Source organism: Suricata suricatta, chromosome 12 (assembly GCF_006229205.1).
Source record: "Suricata suricatta isolate VVHF042 chromosome 12, meerkat_22Aug2017_6uvM2_HiC, whole genome shotgun sequence".
Lineage (NCBI taxonomy): Eukaryota > Metazoa > Chordata > Mammalia > Carnivora > Herpestidae > Suricata > Suricata suricatta.
Window position 1 is genome coordinate 85,998,180 of NC_043711.1, and position 19,182 is coordinate 86,017,361.

Below are 19,182 nucleotides of genomic sequence, written 5' to 3' on the forward strand. Positions count from 1 at the left end.
GCTGGGCTCTGTGCTGACAGCTCAGAGCTTGGAGCCTGCTTCAGATTCTGTGTCTCCCTCTCTCTCTGCCCCTCCCCAGCTCTCTCTCTCAAAGTAAGCTGTAAATATTAGTAAACCCAGGAGCTCTCACGGTACTGTCAGGACTGTATCTGGCTTGCCACAGTTGTATTCCTAACGCCTGCCAGACAGTTGATGCTCAATACTTATTATTTTTTAATGACCTAGGATTTGAATCCACTTCCTTGTGACTCAAAGCGCCCATGTTATGATTTTCAAAATCTGATCTGGGCCTGCCTGCCTCAACAGGCTTAACCCCAAGAATCAGAACCATCGGCAGGCCAGAAATCTAGGTTCAGTGATGAATTCATTGTGTGGCCAGTCCTTCTCCCTCTCTAGGCCTCAGTTTCCCCATCTGTAAAAGCCAGGGCCCTCTGGAATTCCAGGAAAAGAATGCAATAAAAGGACGTCTGGCAAATATTAAAGAATCTTTCCTTGCTGATAACTTTTCATTTTAACAGAAGCTCCTTAGGGTCCCCAAAGCTATCAAGACCCAGCGAAAGGGGGCTGTGGTTGGGATTTTAGATGCTGCCACAGTTGCAGAGGCAAAGAGACGGTGGAGGGAGGGGCGGGAGGGTCCTCGGGTCCCCCTGGGGTGAGGGGCTATGAGTCCACATGGCCAGCCCTGCTCCAGGGGGCCTCCCAGCAGCGCAGGGTGGTGACACAATTCTCAAACCACAGTGGCTCATCACTTTAAGTACCATTTTCTTCTATAAATCAGAACACACAGACCTGCAGGTGATGGGGCTGGGGGAGGAGGCTGCCATAAATATCAAGCCCTCCACGGACCCCGCAGAGATCCGGCACCGCAGGTCATAGCATCAGTCTGTTCCAGCTGGAGCCGGTGTTCTCAGGAGCGTGGGCACCGCCACAGGAAACTGCACGAAAATAGGAACGAACAGACGTATAGAATCACTGAGCCTGGAGGGAACTCAGAGCTTACATTATCAGTCCCTCGGTCTCAAAGCACAGGCTAAGACTGGACCACCAGGGAGCTTGTCAGAAATGCAGAGTCTCAGGGGTGCCCGGGAGCCTCAGTCTAGAGAGCATGCAACTCTTGATCTGAGAGGTCGTGAGTTCAAGCCCCATCTTGCAGGTAGAGATTACGTTTTAAAAAATTTAAAAATAAATAAAAACTAAAAACAAACCAAAAAAGAAATGCAGAGTCTCAGGCCCTAGAGGAAACTGATGAAACAGAATTGCATTTAACAAGATCCCTGGTGTGTGTGTGTGTATATATATATATATATAACAACATTGTAATCCATTCATCTGTTGATGGAGAATTAGATTGTTTCTGTGTCTTGGCTATTGTGAATAACGCTGCAATAATCAAGAGGGTGCAGACATCTCTTTGAGATCCTATCTTTGTCTCCTTTGAATATACACCCAAAAGTGGAATTGCTGTACATAGGGTAGTTTTAGTTTTAATTTTCTGAGGAAACTTCATACTGTTTTCCACAGTTGGAAAAAGTTACCTGAACCAATTTACATCCCTACCAACAGTGCACAAGAGTTCTCTTATCTTCACATCCAAAAGCTATACACACACACACACACACACACACACACACACACACACACCCCACAATGGAACATTACTCAGCCTTGAGAGAGAAGAGATCATGCCATTTGCAACAGCCTGATGGAACTAGACGGCATTATGCGAGGTGTGATTGGTCAGACAGAGAAGGTCAAATACTACAGACCACTTCTATGTGGAATCTAAAAGGGCCAAACTGGGGTCCCTGGGTGGCTCAGTCGGTTATGCATCCGACTTTGCCTCAGGTTACAATCTCACAGTCTGTGAGTTCGAGCCCCGCATCAGGCTCTGTGCTGACAGCTCAGAGCTTGGAACCTGCTTCTGATTCCGTGTCTCCCTCTCTCTCTCTGCCCCTCCCCTGCTTGTGTTCTGTCTGCCTCTCTCTCTCAAAAATAAATAAACATTTTAAAGGTTTTTTAATAAAATAAAAAAGCCAAATTCATGGGGCGCCTTGGTGGCTCAATTGTTTGGCATCCAGCTCTTGATTTCAGCTCAAGTCATGATCTCATGGAGTGAGCTCCATGTTGGGCTCCGCACGGACAGTGTAGAGCCTGCTTGGGATTCTCTCTCTCCCTCTCCCTCTGCCTCTCCCCCACTCTTTCTCTCTCAAAATAAATAAACATTTTTTAAATAAAAATAGGAGTGCCTGGGTGGCTCAGTTGGTTGAGCGTCCAGCTTCACTCAGGTCATGATCTCGTGGTTTGTGGGTTCAAGCCCCACATCGGGCTCTGTGCTGACAGCTAGCTCAGAGCCTGGAGCCTGCTTCAGATTCTGTGTCTCCCTCTCTCTCTGACCCTCCCTTGCACATGCTGTCTCTCTCTCTCTCTCTCTCAAAAATAAATACCACGTTTAAAAAAATGTTTTAAATAATAATAATAATAAATAATAAATAAAAATAAAAAAGGAAACTCATAAAAGCCAGGAGTAGAATGGTTATTACCAGGATTGGGGCGAAGGAATTGGGGAGATGTTATTTAAGGAGACCCATTTGGAACGAGTAGATAAGTCCTATTAAAGGACTTCACAAACATCAAAGTTGCTAAAAGACTAGATCATAATTGTTCCCCTCACAAAAAAGAAATGATAATTAGGTGACCTGGTAGAGATGTCACTTTACAGTGGTCCTCACATTGCAAAATATAAATATATCAGATTGACACTCAGCACATCTTAAATTTATATCAAGATAAAGTTTTAAATTAAATAAACAAGATTCCTGGATGATTTGAGAAATGCTGTCCTGGTCCAATGCCCTCGTCTGTACTGGCGGGTCAGGAAATGAGGATCAGAGAAGGGCATGGTTGGTCCCGGGTCACACAGCCTGTCAGGAGCAGAGCCTAGACAAGGACCCAGGCCTCCTCGCTGCTAGTCCTTCCCATGTTCCTATGGCTCTATGTTTCGGCACACACTGCCCCTCTTCTTGGACCGCCGTCTGCTCTCTCCTCCCCAAAATCTCCACGTGACCATCAGGACACAGCCAGCTCTACCCTTCTAAGAAGCCTTCCCTGGTGGCCCGCAGAGACTCCCTCGGCGGCAGAATGCGGGCTGCTGTGTATTTTTAGTTCTGTCTTTTGCAGTCCACTCTCCCCACAAAAGGCCTGTACAGACTTTGGAAAAGAATTCAAAGCTTTCCATGAGAGAAAGGCATTTGCTACAGATCAATAGGTGCAGGAGGAATGCTTGTGGTGCTAATCGTGTCCATCAGGCCCCAGGCAGGAAAGAATCCAACCCAGATGGTTCTTGGGATTCGAATTAAGGGGCTATTTATAGAGGTAAGGGACAGGCTGAAGGACACTGGCAAAAGATGCTGAGGCCCCAGGAACCTGAATCCCTCATTCCTGGCTTACAGCAGCAAAGAAAAGAGTCTGGTGTCCAAGCCCAGGGAGGGCTGGAGCCCCCTGCGGAGGGGCTTTGGGTGGACGTGACACAGCCACTGTCAGACTGAGATCCAAAACAAGGAGGGAGCTGAGAAGCGCCCTGGTCCCCCTCTCTTCCAGACCTCTGACTTCCTGCCACACTGAGCCCAACTACAGATGTGGAAACTGAGTCACAGAGTGCCCAAGGTCACGCAGTGGGCAAGTCAGGATTCAGCCCAGGCCGGCCGGCCCAAGACCTTGCCCTTCACCATTAGGCTGCTTCCTGCTTTATGCTCATTCGCTCTATCAACAGTGACCCACTACGTGCTCAGTTTCCAAATTCTGGGCTTTCCAAACTCTTTCAACCTGGGCTTAGGAAAAAGGAGAGTGTTCTCACTATTGTGGGACTTTGACAGTGGCCGGAGCTGAGGGGCCTGGGCTGGGGGCTTCCCGGTGCTCAACGCGGGAAGTTCTGATCCGAACCCCAATTCCAGTGCCTTTTACGACCCAATGGGAAGAAACCGTTCCTCCCACCACATTCGATCTGTTGAGGCGGTCACAGAGACCCGCCCAATGTCAAGGGCAGGGTATAGAGACTCCACCTTTTGATGGAAAGAGTATATTATTTTTTTAAATGATTATTTATATTTTGAGAGAGAGAGCATGGGAGCGGGGGAGGGTCAGAAAAAAAGGGAGACCCAGAACCCGAAGCAGGCTCCAGGCTCTGAGCTGTCAGCACAGAGCCCGACGTGGGGCTCGAACTCACAAACTGTGAGATCATGACCTGAGCCTAGGTTCACAGCTTAACCAACTGAGCCCCCCAGGCGCCCCTTGATGGAAAGAGTATAAAAGAATTTGTGGACCTATTTTTAAAGGACCACAATTACAAAAAAGCAGAGAGTGGTTAATGCTATGATGGACGAGGTGCAGATACTCTGGGACCTCAGAGGAGGACCTCTCTCTAATCCAGGGAACCGTGGGAGTGATCCGAGAAGGCTTCCTGGAGGTGGACACAGAACAGAGCTCACAAATATAGGATCCTTGGGGTGGGGGGTGGGGAAATCCTTATGTATTAAGCACAATGCCTCCTATAAATTTTGTTCTCCAAAGTGAAATTGTATTATCTTTACTTACTGTGAATACAATAGACTCCGAAAAAATAAAAATTTTGAATACCAACAAACAAAAAGATTTTCGAAACACTCATAATCCTGCCCACCCAAACAGAGGCAGGGTCTCAAAACTCTTTGCTAAACATTTTCCAGGCTGGCAAACATGGGAACAGAACCTCCCTGGATGGTGTCACTGGAAACTGCCCCTCATGAACATGCTTCTGCATCAGGAAATAAATATACGGAATCAAGAAATATATTTATGATACATTCGAGGGAGGCATTACTTTCGGTGCCTCATGCCCAGTTTGGCCAATGTCCTTCTGTGGACACCTCAGGGTGGGCCAGCTGTCCCTTGCCTGTTTCATGCCACACAGCAATGGGCATCTTGTTACAGGGACGTATTTGCACACCGACTTAATTATGGACTTAGTTCCGGAAGCGGAACCGCCGGGTTACCGGGAATGCAAGTGTTCAAGGACGTGCCAAGTTGCCTTTCAGAAAATTTTACCACCAGCAAAGTTGGGAAAGCCTGTTTTCTCACAGGGGCGTGGGGGAAAGATTTCTTTATACTCAACCCTGTTTATTTAAAAAAAAAGAGAAAAGAATTTGGGTGCTGCCAGACCCGGCTGGGACTCCCAGCTCCGCCACTTGTCAGGTGCGTGACCTTGAGGGACAGACATGGCCTCTTGGAACCTAGCCGGTAACACAGGGCCTTCCGAGCAATGAATGTGGGTCAGAGATTGTCACCCCGGGTTAGGCCGACCCATCCTCCAACCCGGGGCAGCTGCGACCGCCTCCTAAGTATGACCCATGACCCCAGCAATGTTGCAAGCAAGTTCCAGTCTCTGTGCCTCCCATTCCCGGTGCCGCGGAGTAGAACCCAGGAACCCGCCCCCACTCGGGAGCCGCCCCAGCCCCAGCCCTCCTGCTACTTAAGGGAGCTGGACCCAGCCTGGGCCACTCCACTGGCAGTCCAGGATGAAGGCCTTGGCCGGGGCCCTGCCCTCTCTACTGCTGAGATTGCTGCTCACCTCCACCCCTGAGGCCCTGGGTGCCAACCCCGGCCTGGTTGCCAGGATCACCGACAAGGGACTAGAGTATGGTAAGAAGCTGCGGCTGTCGGCTGGACTTGGGGGCCCGTTAGGCACCAGGCTGCTCCAGGTAGAGTGGAGGACACCGACGGGGAGCTCTCCCTCCCTCGGGGTGGCGAGCTGAGGTCAGGCCTGGTCCCCCACCCACTGTGCCTCTTGGGCATGTTACTTGTCTGAGCCAGGGGCCGCCCCCACTCGCCAACAGGGTTAAGGATTTGGAGCAAGCGGTTGATTTGGGGGAGGATTCCAGAAACAATGCAGGGGAGTGGGAACGCGAGACGAGAAAGGGAAGGCAGCCAGAAGACAGGAGGGCTGTGTTATTAAGCCAGCTACCACCCAGGGACGGGGACAATGCCCCTGGAAAGTTCTTGGTAGAGCTTGAAAACCTATGTCTTACCAGAAGTCAGAATGGCGGTTACCTCCAGAGAAAGGCAGTGACCCGGAGCGGGCAGGAGGGAGCCGCAGGGTGCTGGGAATGTGCTCCAGGCGGTGGCTACTCTGGTATATGGACATTTAAGAATTACCTGGCAATGCCTTGTGTCTATGCTATGTCTCAATTTTAAAAGAATGAGCAGAAGAAGGGCTACTTTTGCTGAAACAAAGCATCAGAATCAGTTCATCCGAGGGGCAGGGTGCTGAGGTATGTATACACCACTCCCCACAGCAACTGCACGGCTGTCTGCGCATTCATGGAGCCTCGATTGCCTTTTCTGTTAAATGGGCTGATGATGCTCCCTCAGATAGGGCTGTGGGGAGCAGAGAAAAGGAAATCAGAGGAGGCTTCTTGGAGGAGGTTAGGGCAGGTACAAAAGGTGAGTGGGAACTGACCGGGGACAAGGGGAAGCATTCTGGCAGAAGGCCCAGCACGTCATTCACTAGAGAGGGGAGAGCCGGTTGGAAAAAGGGCAGACCGCTGGTCATCTGTGCACACATGCCATCCTTGTGGACAGAATCCTAGGTCCCTCATGTACTCCAACAAAGGGCCCTACTAAATACTATGTGTTCTGAAACCCTAAGTCAGGCAAAATTTGCCTTTGGTTCCTGTCCACCGTGTGAATGTATCATGTTTACTTATGCCAATTGTCTAGAGTTACACATTTTGGTCCCTTTCATACTGTTAATAATATAAACCAAGCTTTGCTGTTCCGGAGCCTTTACTGAGCACCTGCTGTATGCCACATGCCACGCCCCAAGCCAGGAGTACCTGTGATCTGCCCCCAGCCCCTTTTGCTCTGTAAGGAAGAAAGTTCTGTCACCACTGCTACCGAGAAAGTGAAGGCTGAAGCCTGGCTCCAGGTCAGCCAGCTAGAAAGACACCAACTCCAGGATTCTATCCGGAAGTCTTTACAGTTTCTTCTGCACATGCCGGATGCGGGGAAGGCCGGGACAGAGGACCTCCCACCCACGCCCACAGTACCCCTCTCCTTGTGGGGTTACTGACAAAGACACTGTTTCCTCACCCATTAGTGGAGCACAACATAATGGCGTCACATGAAATGGAGAGATGCTTCTGTTTTCTCAAGTCACGTGGTACCCAACAGGGGTGCAAGATTCTGTCACTAGTGTTTATGAGGAAGTCAGCCTGTCTCCCTAGAGCAGATGGGAGCCACTGAAGGGTGTAGAGGGGAGGCAGGCAGACGGGCCAGGCTGACTCACAGCCTTTTCCTGTCGACAGTGGCCAGTGAGGGATTGGTGACCCTGCAGGAGGAGCTGCTCAGAATCACACTGCCTGGCTTCACTGGGAAGTTCAAGATCAAACCCTTTGGCCGAGGGAGCTATTTGTTCCACAGGTAGGGCTCCCTTCTGCTGGGGCCCTGAGGCGGCTGCAGGGAGGTGACGGTGAGCAGGGGAGGGGAGGGAGAACCCCAGGACCTCCCTCTCTCCCTGGGGCAGCCGTGGGAGAGTTCACTGCAGCATTCAGAGGGAGGTCCTGGGAAGGAGTTGGGTTCCCCGATTCGTTCATTCATCCAGTAAATATCCAAGAAGACCTATCAGCTCTGTGACCAGAGCCTCAGTTCCCTTATCTGTGAAATGAAGATGTACTGTGACAATCTAGGCTTCAGTCTGGCCCCTGGATATCATCTGGAAGGGAAGATAGACCTTAAACTTTAAATACATTAGCCCAACTGTTAGGGCTGAGGGTTGTACATCTGGGGGAGTCAAGAAAGGCTTCCCAGAGAAGCTGGCATTTGAGCTGAGTCTTCACAGGATTATTAGACATGAGTAGCTGATGCCCTCCCCCAAAAAAGGCACAAAACACTTATTGAGGAAAAGACAATGGAGGAGTCAAAGCTCATCACCCCCTCCCTGCCCACTACCATTGATTGTTTCATTTATTCGGTCCATCAGCAAACATTATTGAGCACCTACCACGTGCCAGGCAGATAAAATAAAACCACCATTGTCGTTCCACGGTTGGCCCCACAATAGGTGTCCTCTCGGTTTCCTTCTCCCAGCACTTTGTGTGTTTTCTTGAGGCTGGCCTCAGCCTTTTCTGAATCTGATCCCTCAACCTGGATCTGTCGAGGGAGGGGATGGCTTCCGGAAGGAGCTGCAAAGGGGTGTGCCTCTGTGCCCTATTCCAGATCCTACCCAGGATTGTGAGATCTGATCCTAACTGCGTGTCTTTGGGCAAATGCATCCCTTCCCAGAGGTTCTATCTCCCCCGCCATAACAAGGGAACAAGAGCAGTGCTGTCGCCTTTGAGAGGCCTAAGTGACATCATGGATGTAACGTGCTTAGCATGGCCGCACGTTCAGGGGAGCGGGGGAGCACGTGCCTGCCTGACACAGGCTCTGCCAGCCAAGCCCCCGAGGGGTGGGGGCAGGGGGTGGTGGAGGTTGGAGCAAGATCTCTGCTGAGGCCGGACCCAGGCAGGGGCTGATGCTGCACCCCATGTCTCTCTCTCCTCAGCCCGAAGATCCACAGCTGTAAGCTGCTCAGCTCCGCTCTGACACCCCTTCCCGGCCAGGGCCTGAGCCTCACCATCTCTGACTCCTTCATCAGAGCCCAAAGCGAATGGAAGGCGCGCAAATTAGTGTAAGTAGCCTCTGCTCCGGCTCTTGGGACCTTGGCCTTGGTCTTTCTCCCATCCTGCTTGGGTCCAAGATATTCCTAGCTCATCAGAAAGGCCACATGGGAGATGAAAGGAGCTCACAGGGGTCTGAGCCCTGGCTCTTGGTTGAGAATTATCCTTCCTTGATGGGGTTGTGGGTGAGCTAAATGAGAGAATACTACTTCTTTTCAGTTTGCTTTCCCTGGCAGCAGACCCCAAGGCAGGAATTCAAGTGCAAGTACTTTATATTGGAAATGACCTAAGGAAACATACATGGGTGTGGGGAAGGGAGGCAAGGAGGGAAGGAACCCAGCTTGGCAGCCAGTTACAGCTCAGCCTCCCAGGGGACTTCTGGAAACCACGCAGGCAGAGCACACCTGAGTCACCCCAACTTAGCCTTTATGACCCCTTCTTCCGTATTTGCTATTGGTCAAGGGCAGCTCCCAGGAGCACAAACTCTCTAGCACTTTGAAGTGTCCTCTGACCTCCGAGGTGCTTGGGTGGAAGGTGGATTAGTCTACTTGGGCTCCCAGAATGAGATATCAGAGACTAGGTGGCTTCAACAACACTCCCGGAGGCTGGAAGTCCAAGATCAAGGTGTCAGCAGGCCTAGTTTTTCCCGAGGCCTCTCTCCTTGACTTGCAGGAGATGGCCCTCTGGCTGCGTCCACACATGGTGGTCCCTCTGTGTGCATGCACCCGGGGTGTCCCTCTGTGTCCTCTTTCTTCTTATGAGCACATCAGTCAGATTGGATTCTCGCCCACCCTAATGGCCTCATTTTTTTTTTAAGTTTATGTTTTTGAGTAATCTCTACACCCAGCATGGGGCTGGAACTCACAACCCTGAGATCAAGGTGCTCCACCAACTGAGCCAGCCAAGTACCCCCTTAATGGCTTCATTTTAATATCATCCTCTTCAAAGGCTCTGCCTCAAATGTAGTCACATTCTGAGGTACTGGGATTTCAGCCTTCAACATTTGATTTGGGATGGGGACACACAATTCAGCCCGTCACAGAAGGGTTGGCCATCTTCTGGATGACCAGACTGTATCGATACTTTACACCTGCACTGCCCAGTATGGTAGCTTCTAGCCACATGTCTTTTCTGAGTACTTGAAAAACAGCCAAGGGCATCTGGGTAACTCAATCAGTTGGCCATCTGGCTCTTGGTTTCGGCTCAGGTCATGATCTCACGGTGTCATGAGTTCGAGCCTCGCATCAGGCTCTGTGCTGGCAACACAGAGCCTAGTTGGGATTCTCTGTCTCCTTCTCTCTCTGCCCCTCCCCTACTTGTGCTGTGTCTTAAAATAAATAAATAGACTTTTAAATAAGAAGAAAAGAAAAATAGCTGGTACAAGACCTGCTGTTAAGGGTGAAACACCAGATTTGAAGATCCAGCACCAAAAAGGACATAAGAAACCTGATTAATGATTTTTATGTTGTTATATGTTGAATGATAAGATGTGCTATTAAAATTAATTTTACCTCTTTTGTTTTGCCATTTTTATTTATTTTTGAGAGACAGAGAGAGACAGCGTGAGCAGGGGAGGGGCAGAGAGAGAGGGAGACACAGAATCTGAAGCAGGTTCCAGGCTCCGAGCTAGCTGTCAGCACAGAGCCCGACACGAGGCTCGAACCCACGAACCATGAGATCATGACCTGAACCGAAGCCAGATGCTCAGCCAACTGAGCCACCCAGGCACCCCAATTGTTTTGCCTTTTTAAATGTGGCTACTAGAAATGTTTTAATTACCTATGGGACTCACATTATATCTCTCTTGGACAGCACTGCTTTAGAAAAATGCTCAGTAGACAGGTTACATTTATTCACTTCCATGAAAGGAACCAAGCCATACTCTTCTGTCCTGTTTAGTTAAATATCTTAAAGATCTTTCTGTATGAGCATATGAAAATCTACCTCATTCTTTTTTTTTTTTGACCTTTTTAAAATTTTTTAAATGTTTTTTTTAATTTTTATTTTTTGAGAAAGAGAGAGAACAGTGTGAGCAGGGGAGGGTCAGAGAGAGAGGGAGACGCAGAATCGGAAAACAGGCCCCAGGCTCTGAGCCAGCTGTCAGCACAGAGCCTGACATGGGGCTCGAACCCACAACCGCGAGATCAAGACCTGAGCTGAAACCGACTGAGCCACCCAGGTACCCCTTTTTACCTTTTTTAATGTAATATTTTTATTGAGGTGAAATTCACACAGCATAACATTAAGCATTTTAAAGTGAACAATCCAGTGGCATTTGGTACGTTCACACCATCGTGCACCCACTACCTTAGTCTAGTTCCAAAACGTTTTTACCCCCCACGAGATAACTCCAGACCCAGTGAGCAGTCACCACCCATTGCCCCAGGCATCCACCGATCTGCACTAGGTTTCCAAGTGGGGACATTTCATACAATTGGAATGATATCGATATGTGACAGTTTATGAGGTTTGTCCACATGATAGCATCAGTGCTTTATTTCTTTTTTAAAAATTTTTAATGTTTATTTTTGAGAGAGAGAGAGATCAAAAAGAGGAAGAGCAGAGAGAGAGGGAGACACAGAATCCAAGACAGGCTCCAGGCTGTGAGTTGTCAGCACAGAGCCCAATGCGAGGCTCAAACTCATGAACTGCGAGATCATGATCAGAGCCGAAGTCAGACACTTAACCCACTGACCCATCCAGGTGCCCCAGTGCTTTGTTCCTTCCTGTGGAGAAGTAATATTTTGTTGTATAGAGAGACCACATTAGCCCTCATTCGTTTTAAAGGCTGCATGACATAGATGCTTGTGCGTTGTTGAACTTGAATCCTACTAGTTGACATTTAGATTGTGCATCACCTAATGCTATTACCCACGATGCTTCTGTGAGCTGCCCCATGCATACAACTTGGCAGGAAGAGCCACAGAGGAAAGTTCTAGAAATAAAATTTCTGAGCCAAAGATATGTGTGTTAGGATGGAACTCACTAGTCTGTATTCCAGATATGCTCTCCCAAGCGTGGCGTCTGAGACTTGTTTCTGCATTACCTTCACGAGCTTCAAAACATTCATCCATCTGATAGGCAAAAACTGGCATCATTTTATTTTCATTTTCAATAATTTTTCATATGCTTATTTGCTATTGAACTTCCTGTTTGATATCTTTGATCCCTTTCTTCTTCTCTCGGGTTGTTTTGTCCTTTCCTCATTAATTTGTATAAGCTTGTTCTTTGTGTATTAAGGAAATTAGCTCATATGTTACGGAAATTAGCTCTTTGACTGGCTCACCATGCAAATTTTTTTTTACTTTGAATATGGCAGGCTTTTCTGTTCACTGAAGTTTTAATTTTCTATGCTGGCAAGTTTATTAACCATTTCCTTTATGGCTTCTGAGATTTGGATCCTACCTAGAAAGACTTTTGCCCACTCTTTCCCATAAATAACTAGACCCAGCCTTTCTTCCTGATCTTCTGTGGTCTTATTTGTAATAAATCTTTACTTTGTAATCATTTTCATAATTAAATTTTTGCTCAAGCTCCACTGCTTTTGGGTACGAATTGAGCTTCATATTTCCCCCCTGCCCAGGATGGTGGCTGGTCTTAGTCTAGGAATCAATAACTGCTTCTTTCATCTTCTGCAGGAAACTACAGGGCTCTCTTGATGTGGATGTCAAGGGCATTACCATCTCAGTCAACCTTGTCTTGGGCAGCGAGCCCTCTGGGAGGCCCACCATCAATGCCTCCAGCTGCAGCAGTCACATTAAAGATGTGGAGGTGTACGTGTCGGGAGATCTGGGGTAGGTCACCATTGGGACAATGGCCAGCTTGACCCCCGGGTGTGGCCTGAGATCCATCCAGCCCAAAGCCTGGCCTCTGATAGGCCTGAGTGTCCAGGTGGAAGGCACGGGCACATCACAGGCCCTTAGAGGTCATTCTCTGGGGGGACCCTTCTGAGATTAACAGATGCAGGTTCAAACCAGGAACGCTGGTGGAGACCACCATCAGGTGAATGAAATCTGACTCTTGGAAGAACACAAGGGCCTTTGTCCAAAGGAGAAAGTACAGACAGTATACCACTGCTTGAGAATATCTTTTTGAGTCTCCAATTCCTTGATTAGAAATGTGTGGATTTTCAAGCCTCCCCCCCAGATCTGCTGAACCTGATTGGGTGCAGGGGGCTGGGGTACCCAAGACACTGAGTCAATGAGTGCACCTCGAGCTGGGACTCTGGATTTTCATCCTGTCCAGGATTCTGTTGCACAGCAGGGCACTGAGGTGGGTTGAGGAGGACTCTATTGGAGACTGGCCTGGCCACTCTGCTGCCCTTCTGTCCCTGTGTTCAGTGGTACACAGCTGACCACCCACTGTGCTCCTCTCCCCAGATGGCTGTTGAATATCTTCCACGACCAGATTGAGTCTAAGTTCCGCAGAGTGCTGGAGAGCAAGGTAGGCATGTCCGAGTGGCTGGTATCCTGCCATCCCATTCAAGAGCAAGGTGCAAGTCCTCACTGACCTCTGGTCCTACATGGTCAGGAGGGCTGGTCCAGACATACTTAGCCCCAGAAAGGACAAGTCATTTGCTCAAGGTCCCAGAGCCAGTGTGCAGCCTGGCTGGGGCAAAATGTAGTTCCCTGGACTCCAAGTGTGTTTAGTCAGGCAGAGAATGGTAAGGAGTTCTGCCAATGGTAAAACAGCAGGGACCGAACAGAGACTCCTCCCCTTCCCTCTGCTTGACCTTGCTCAGGGCCCACTCCCTTCACCCCCACTGCCCTGCACTCCATAAGGCCAAGAAGGAAATGAACACTTAGGCACATGCAGACACCAGGCAGGAAACCTGGGGAATGTGAGAACCAGGTGCTCGTGAGCCCCTGCCCTGGATGGGAACGTGGTCACAGAGTGTCCGTTTTTCCCATTAAAAAAGTTATGTGAAATCTCCAAATTTTGAAACATCTGGCTAAAACAGAGAGGTTTCATGTTAACCAACGCTCATTTCACCCCCAAAATTCCCATTTCTGAGGTATTATGAATGTGGGGCTGTGTCTGTAGCAATGACTGTGCTTGAGAAGGGAGAAAGTAATGACAGAGGAAAGAGGAAAACACAGACACAGACACACACACACACACACACACACACACACACACACACACACACTGCTTCGTCCAATGCCTGGTCTTGTTTTATAAGTTATTTATTTATTTTGAGGGTGGGCAAGCACCGGAGGGGCAGAGAGAGAGAGAGGGAGAGAGAGAGAATCCCAAGCAGGCTCTGCACTGTCAGTGCGAAGCCCAATGCGGGCCTCAAACTCATGAACCATGAGATCCTAACCTGAGTGCTGAAATCAAGAGTTGGCTGCTGAATAACCGGAGCAATCCAGGCGCCCAGGGTCTTGTTTTGAGTGCCCCTGGTGGTTCAAGTGGAAATAGCAGACAGACTGCGCAGATGGGAGTGGCAAACTGGATTCTGTTCCTTTCTCTGGAGTCCTGGGGTCTAGGTGAACTTGGGAAATATGCCCACCTCTTTCTTGTGCCCCCCATTTCCACGATGCCATGCCTTTCTGAGTAGGACATAGTATTCTCCAGCAGTGTGGATTTATTCTACCCTGTTTCAATCCATCAACCCCTGGGTTATGGGTTTATTCTACCCTGTTGATGACTGTGCAAATAATGACTGATAATATTATATAGTAAGAGTCATATATTACAATGAGTGCTGATATGATCATTATCATGGTAATCTATTAATTATTGTTTGCATAATTAATGTGATACCAAATATATCATTGTATGATTATTCTTATTTGTAACAATAGCAGCTCTTTATTTGAGCCTGTAGTTTGGCCAGGAGTCATGTGCTGAGCAAATCATCGAATATGACCTTCAGCCTCAACCACAACCTTTGAGGAAGGTGCCGTTTTCCACCCGTGACAGAGGAGGCTCTGAGAGGTGGACTCACTTGCCCAGTGGTCACCTTGCTCGTGAGGAGCTAGGCTGGGTTTCAAACTTCCTAGAACATGGAGCAGTTTGTACCAAAGGCCCTAGAGGAGCGGAGTGTCTCAGGAAAGATGGAGGTCTCACCTGACCCCTGACCTTGATGGGTCTTCAGAAATCTCCTTCCTCCAGGAAGACTAAGAGCCTGCTCCAGGACCTTTCAAATCCCCCACTCAGGAAGGGATATACGGTATCTGACCACCAGGGCTAAGAGTAAGCACTTACTGCACGTTTGCTCTCTGGGCCATATATACGCACTGTCTCATCCCCTTAATCCCCGCCCCCCCCCCCAGATCCCTGGGAAGCACTTGGCCTTGTCACTGTATCCCACGTATGAGGACTCAAGAGCAAGGAAACAGTCTGCAAAGGTCACACCGTCAGTGGGGGCCTGGACAGTATCTGAACCCAAGTTTGCTCAGTTCACGTCTTACACCCTTAACCTGCCTCCCTGGGAGGTCCTGCTACAGGTGTGGAACTGAGGGCCCAAGGGCCTTGGCTCCCTCATCATGCAGGTCTCCTGGGGGCAGGGCATGGGGGGGGGGCTTTAGGAAGATCTAATGGGCCTTTGTCTGAGGAAAAACAAGAAGGGGACAGGCTCCGGTGAGTCGGGCAGAGTCTCCTGGTTCTGGGAGATCAACCATGACCATTCCTCACCAGCCCTCTCTTGGCTTTTTGGCAGCAACCCGCTGCCGAGCTGCCCTCCCCACACTAAGCGGGCTGCACAGGGAGGTTATGATTTCACGCTTGCCTGCCCTGCCGCCAGCATAGTTCTCCCCCCACAGCCCAGTGCCTGATTTATGTCTGCTCACCCTTTAGCCCGCCCTTAAGGTGTCGCCTCTTGAAGGAAGCCATCTGCAACCCTCACACAAGGCCAGGGCCCCCCGCCCCATGCTCTGGGAGTCCGCCCCACCTCGCTCCTCCCCTTCGTATATGCGTGGATTCATCTGCACCAGAGGTGGTGGCTGGTTATCAAAACCAAAAACTCACACACACACACTCACACACACGAACAAAGAGAATAGTTACATACAAATCTAAATGTTTTAGGATACAGTAAATATAAACTCATTTGTCATCTTTTGACATAGGACCCAAAACTGTTCTTTGAAATTAATCTCTTGGGGCACCCAGGTGGCTCAGTCGGTTGAGTGTCTGCCTTTAGCTCAGGTGGTGATCTCACAGTTCATGAGTTCGAGCCCTACTTCAGGCTTGCTGGTACTAGCCTGTTGGCACAGAGCCCACTTTGGATCCTCGTCCTCCTCTCTCTGCCTCTCCTCCCCTCCCCCACGGTCTCTCTCTCAAAGAATGAAGTAAAACAAACAAAAAGAGAATAGTCTCTTCATTGATTGACAATGGACTTTGTCTTTCTTGCATAAACCATTGATCTGCCCTAAATTTCAGCTCAGATTTCTTTAATCACAAGGAGAATTCAAAGACATTTGCAAAACCATCCCAGTGCAGAATCCTTCCAGATTTTTATGATTTTTTTTTCCTCCTAAGCTTTTTCCTGCTCATACCAAGAATGTCTAATGGCATTTTCTTTAAGCAACTCACCTTTCCAAGGCATTTATCTTTGGATTTCTCAGGCATATTTCCTTGGTTTAATAAATAATTTGAGTGATTACAAGAGTAAGTATAGCAAACCGGTTTGGGAACATACGTTCCCTTTTCCACAAAGGGGGAATGGAATACTGATCAGTCCAACCTACTTGTTGAGTGAAGTATCTACTAATTACGCATCCATTTGTGTGGTTATTTCTACTGACGGTCTAGTTCTGCTATTTGATTGTAAATTCTGGGAGGCCAACACCTCCCAAAGGAAAGTATCATTCATGGCAGAATTTCAGAAAGTGCCTCCAGCCGATGTCCCCTCCCCAGGCTGGGTCGCTGACCACCCAGATCAGAGGTCCAACCCCGGGAACAACTGTGAAAGATCCAGTTGGGCCCTACTGAGGTCCACGTGGGGGCCTGCATGTTTTTGATCATTTCCGTTTCCTGATACATGGCACGTGGGAAGCGCTGATCCATTTTTGTAGAACCGTTGACCTGTGAGCAAATACATGAAAGACTGTGACTAAAGCAATGAGCACAATGGCGGACCAAAGCTGGGGACCCACCCAGGCTTCTCCTCCCTTGCTTTTCAGATTTGTGAAATGATCCAGAAATCAGTGGCCTCTGACCTCCAGCCATATCTCCAAACTCTGCCAGGTATGCCACCCCCCACCCTCATCCCTGGGATTCTCTATTTCTATTAATTTATATCAGCACATATACATACCTTATAAAATATTACACAGGACAGAAATGTAGAAAGTAATCATTTTAAATCCTCTTTTCTCCCCCAGTTTTCTTCCAAGACGTAACCTCCGTTTAGGGCGTACCCTCTCAGAGATGTTCTCTTGTATCTGCAAGTATAAATATACACATACAGGGGTGCCTGGTGGCTCAGTTGGTTGAGTGTCTGACCCTTGATTTTGTCTCAGGTCGTGATCTCAGGGCCATGGGATTGAGCCCCCCATCAGGCTCTTTGCTAAAACATGGAGCCTACTTGGGATTCTCTCCCTCTGCCCCTCTTCTGCTTATGTATGTGGCGCTGGAGGGGGGAGCTCTCTCTCTCACTCTCTCACTCTCTCAAAAAATAAAAAATAGGAGCATCTGGGTGGCTCAATCAGTTAAGCATCCAGCTCGTGATCAGGTCATGATCTCACGGTTTTTGAGATCGATCCCTGAGTCAGGCTCTGCAGCGACAGTGCGGGGCCTCCTTGGGACTCTCCTTCTCTCTCTACTCCTTCCCTGCTCATGCTCTCTCTCTCTCTCTCAAAATAAACTTAAAATAATAATAATAATAAATATACACATACATAAATCTATAACTATGCATTCATCATGTATTCCTTCTGCTCATGAATACATGTGTATGTGCAAAGTCATGAGTATACGCCAGTCCACCCACAGGCAAACTTTGTTCTTTTGTAACTCATACATCCTCGGCATTTTTCTATATTAGCACATTTTCAAAGGACTTGTGTGTGGAGGTTTACAGATAGAGAAAAGTGCTCAAATCATAAATGAACGGCCTGAAGAATTTTGCCAGACTGAGCACCGATCAGCTCCCAGATGAAGAAACAGAACACATTCTTCTGGAGAGAGCCCTGACCGCCCCACCCCTGCTCACTGCCCTGACGCCCCGCCCCTGCTCACTGCCCTGACGCCCCGCCCCTGCTCACCGCCCTGACGCCCCGCCCCTGCTCACCGCCCTGACGCCCCGCCCCTGCTCACCACTCAGGGAAACCACTGCCCCAGCCTCCACCAGCCAAGAGTAGTTTCGCACTTTGTACATGAACAGAACCCTCCAGTACTTAGAGTCTGCTATCAAAAGCAGAAAGTTTTCCTTGTTTGACTTTGGAATATGAAGCTGATCCATACTGCTGCACGGGAAGAGTACTTTCATTCTCCTGGCCGCCCAGCTCAGCGTTAGGGCGCACCTGCTGTTGAAGCCCATGGGGGTAGTTCCCATTTGAAGCCATCACGGGAGCTGCTGCTATGAATACTCTAGTTCATATAGGCGCATGCCTTTGTGTATGTACCTAGGAGTGCAGTTGCAGGCTGGCATGGCAGACGTGGGTTCGGCATTGTCACATCCTGCCAGTTTTCCAAAGTGGCTACAACAGACTTCATTTTCATTGCTGTGGTGTCTTCCATCGTCTGGTTGTGTCTGAGGTGTTCTCTGATGCCCTGGCCCTCAGGCTCTACAGTCTCCTGTTGACATCACTGTCAGTGAAGGCCCAGACAGGCACAGAGGACCTAGTGCATGGGACATAGGACTCTCATTCCCCTTGGGCTTTGGAAGGGAGTTTCCGGGCCCTGTGGACCTGGCCTGACCTTCCCAGTTATTTGGTTTACATTGATAGGAGGCCAGTTCTCTTGAAGATCAAGGCCTCTGTTGGAAACTGGGGAAGAATTTCCTTGGTTGGAGGATTCTCACCAGGCTGAGCACACGGTCCTCTTTACAACTAATCCACCAGTGGGACAATAGACCCATGTCGTCCCTTTCTGGGGCAAGCAGCTCTTTGCTTCGGGGCTGGGCTGGTAGAAGGCCTTGAGGCCAAGGGGCAGAGGATGAAGAAAGTCACAAGAGTGCAGATCAATCAGATCCCCCATCACCTGGCTCCTAATTCCACTCCTGTCCTGTTTCACAGTCACAACAGAGATCGACAGTTTCGCTGGCGTTGATTACAGGTTAATGGAAGCGCCTCGGGCAACAGCCCAAATGCTGGAGGTGATGTTTAAGGTGAGAGACCTAGAGCTGGGGCTTGGGCTGGCTGGGCCCCAGGGTTGCCCACCCTCTGTCTCTCTGGCTTCAGATCTGTCCCCATCCCCCCAGTGGGCCCTGCTGTGTTGAGGGTGGGGTGACACGGAGTGGTGGGGTAACATGGAGTGGTGGGGTAACACGGAGTGGTGGGGTGACACGGAGTGGTGGGGAGACACGGAGTGGTGGGGTGACACG

At 49.2% G+C, this 19,182-nt stretch overlaps 1 protein-coding gene and 1 long non-coding RNA gene across 5 annotated transcripts in view; one reads left to right on the forward strand and one right to left on the reverse strand.

Moving 5' to 3' along the window:
• Nucleotides 1-5,547: 5,547 nt before the first annotated feature.
• Nucleotides 5,548-19,182, forward strand: part of LBP (lipopolysaccharide binding protein) — a 24,413-nt gene continuing 10,778 nt past the window's right edge. Inside the window, exons 1-7 of one of the 2 annotated variants that reach the window (XM_029917452.1) lie at nucleotides 5,548-5,673; nucleotides 7,338-7,452; nucleotides 8,576-8,701; nucleotides 12,329-12,484; nucleotides 13,070-13,133; nucleotides 16,820-16,883; nucleotides 18,875-18,966. In XM_029917452.1, coding sequence (XP_029773312.1) covers nucleotides 5,550-5,673; nucleotides 7,338-7,452; nucleotides 8,576-8,701; nucleotides 12,329-12,484; nucleotides 13,070-13,133; nucleotides 16,820-16,883; nucleotides 18,875-18,966 — 741 coding nt within the window. In that variant the 5' untranslated portion in view covers nucleotides 5,548-5,549. The remainder of the gene's footprint in view (nucleotides 5,674-7,337; nucleotides 7,453-8,575; nucleotides 8,702-12,328; nucleotides 12,485-13,069; nucleotides 13,134-16,819; nucleotides 16,884-18,874; nucleotides 18,967-19,182) is intronic. The other variant, XM_029917453.1, reaches the window with a different exon arrangement.
• The window catches only part of LOC115274069, a 5,802-nt gene continuing 2,882 nt past the window's right edge, over nucleotides 16,263-19,182 (reverse strand). The window contains exons 1-3 of one of the 3 annotated variants that reach the window (XR_003901073.1): nucleotides 18,263-19,133; nucleotides 16,954-17,080; nucleotides 16,263-16,721 (exon numbers count right to left, since the gene is read on the reverse strand). This is a non-coding gene — a long non-coding RNA (uncharacterized LOC115274069). The other 2 variants (XR_003901076.1, XR_003901075.1) reach the window with 2 other exon arrangements.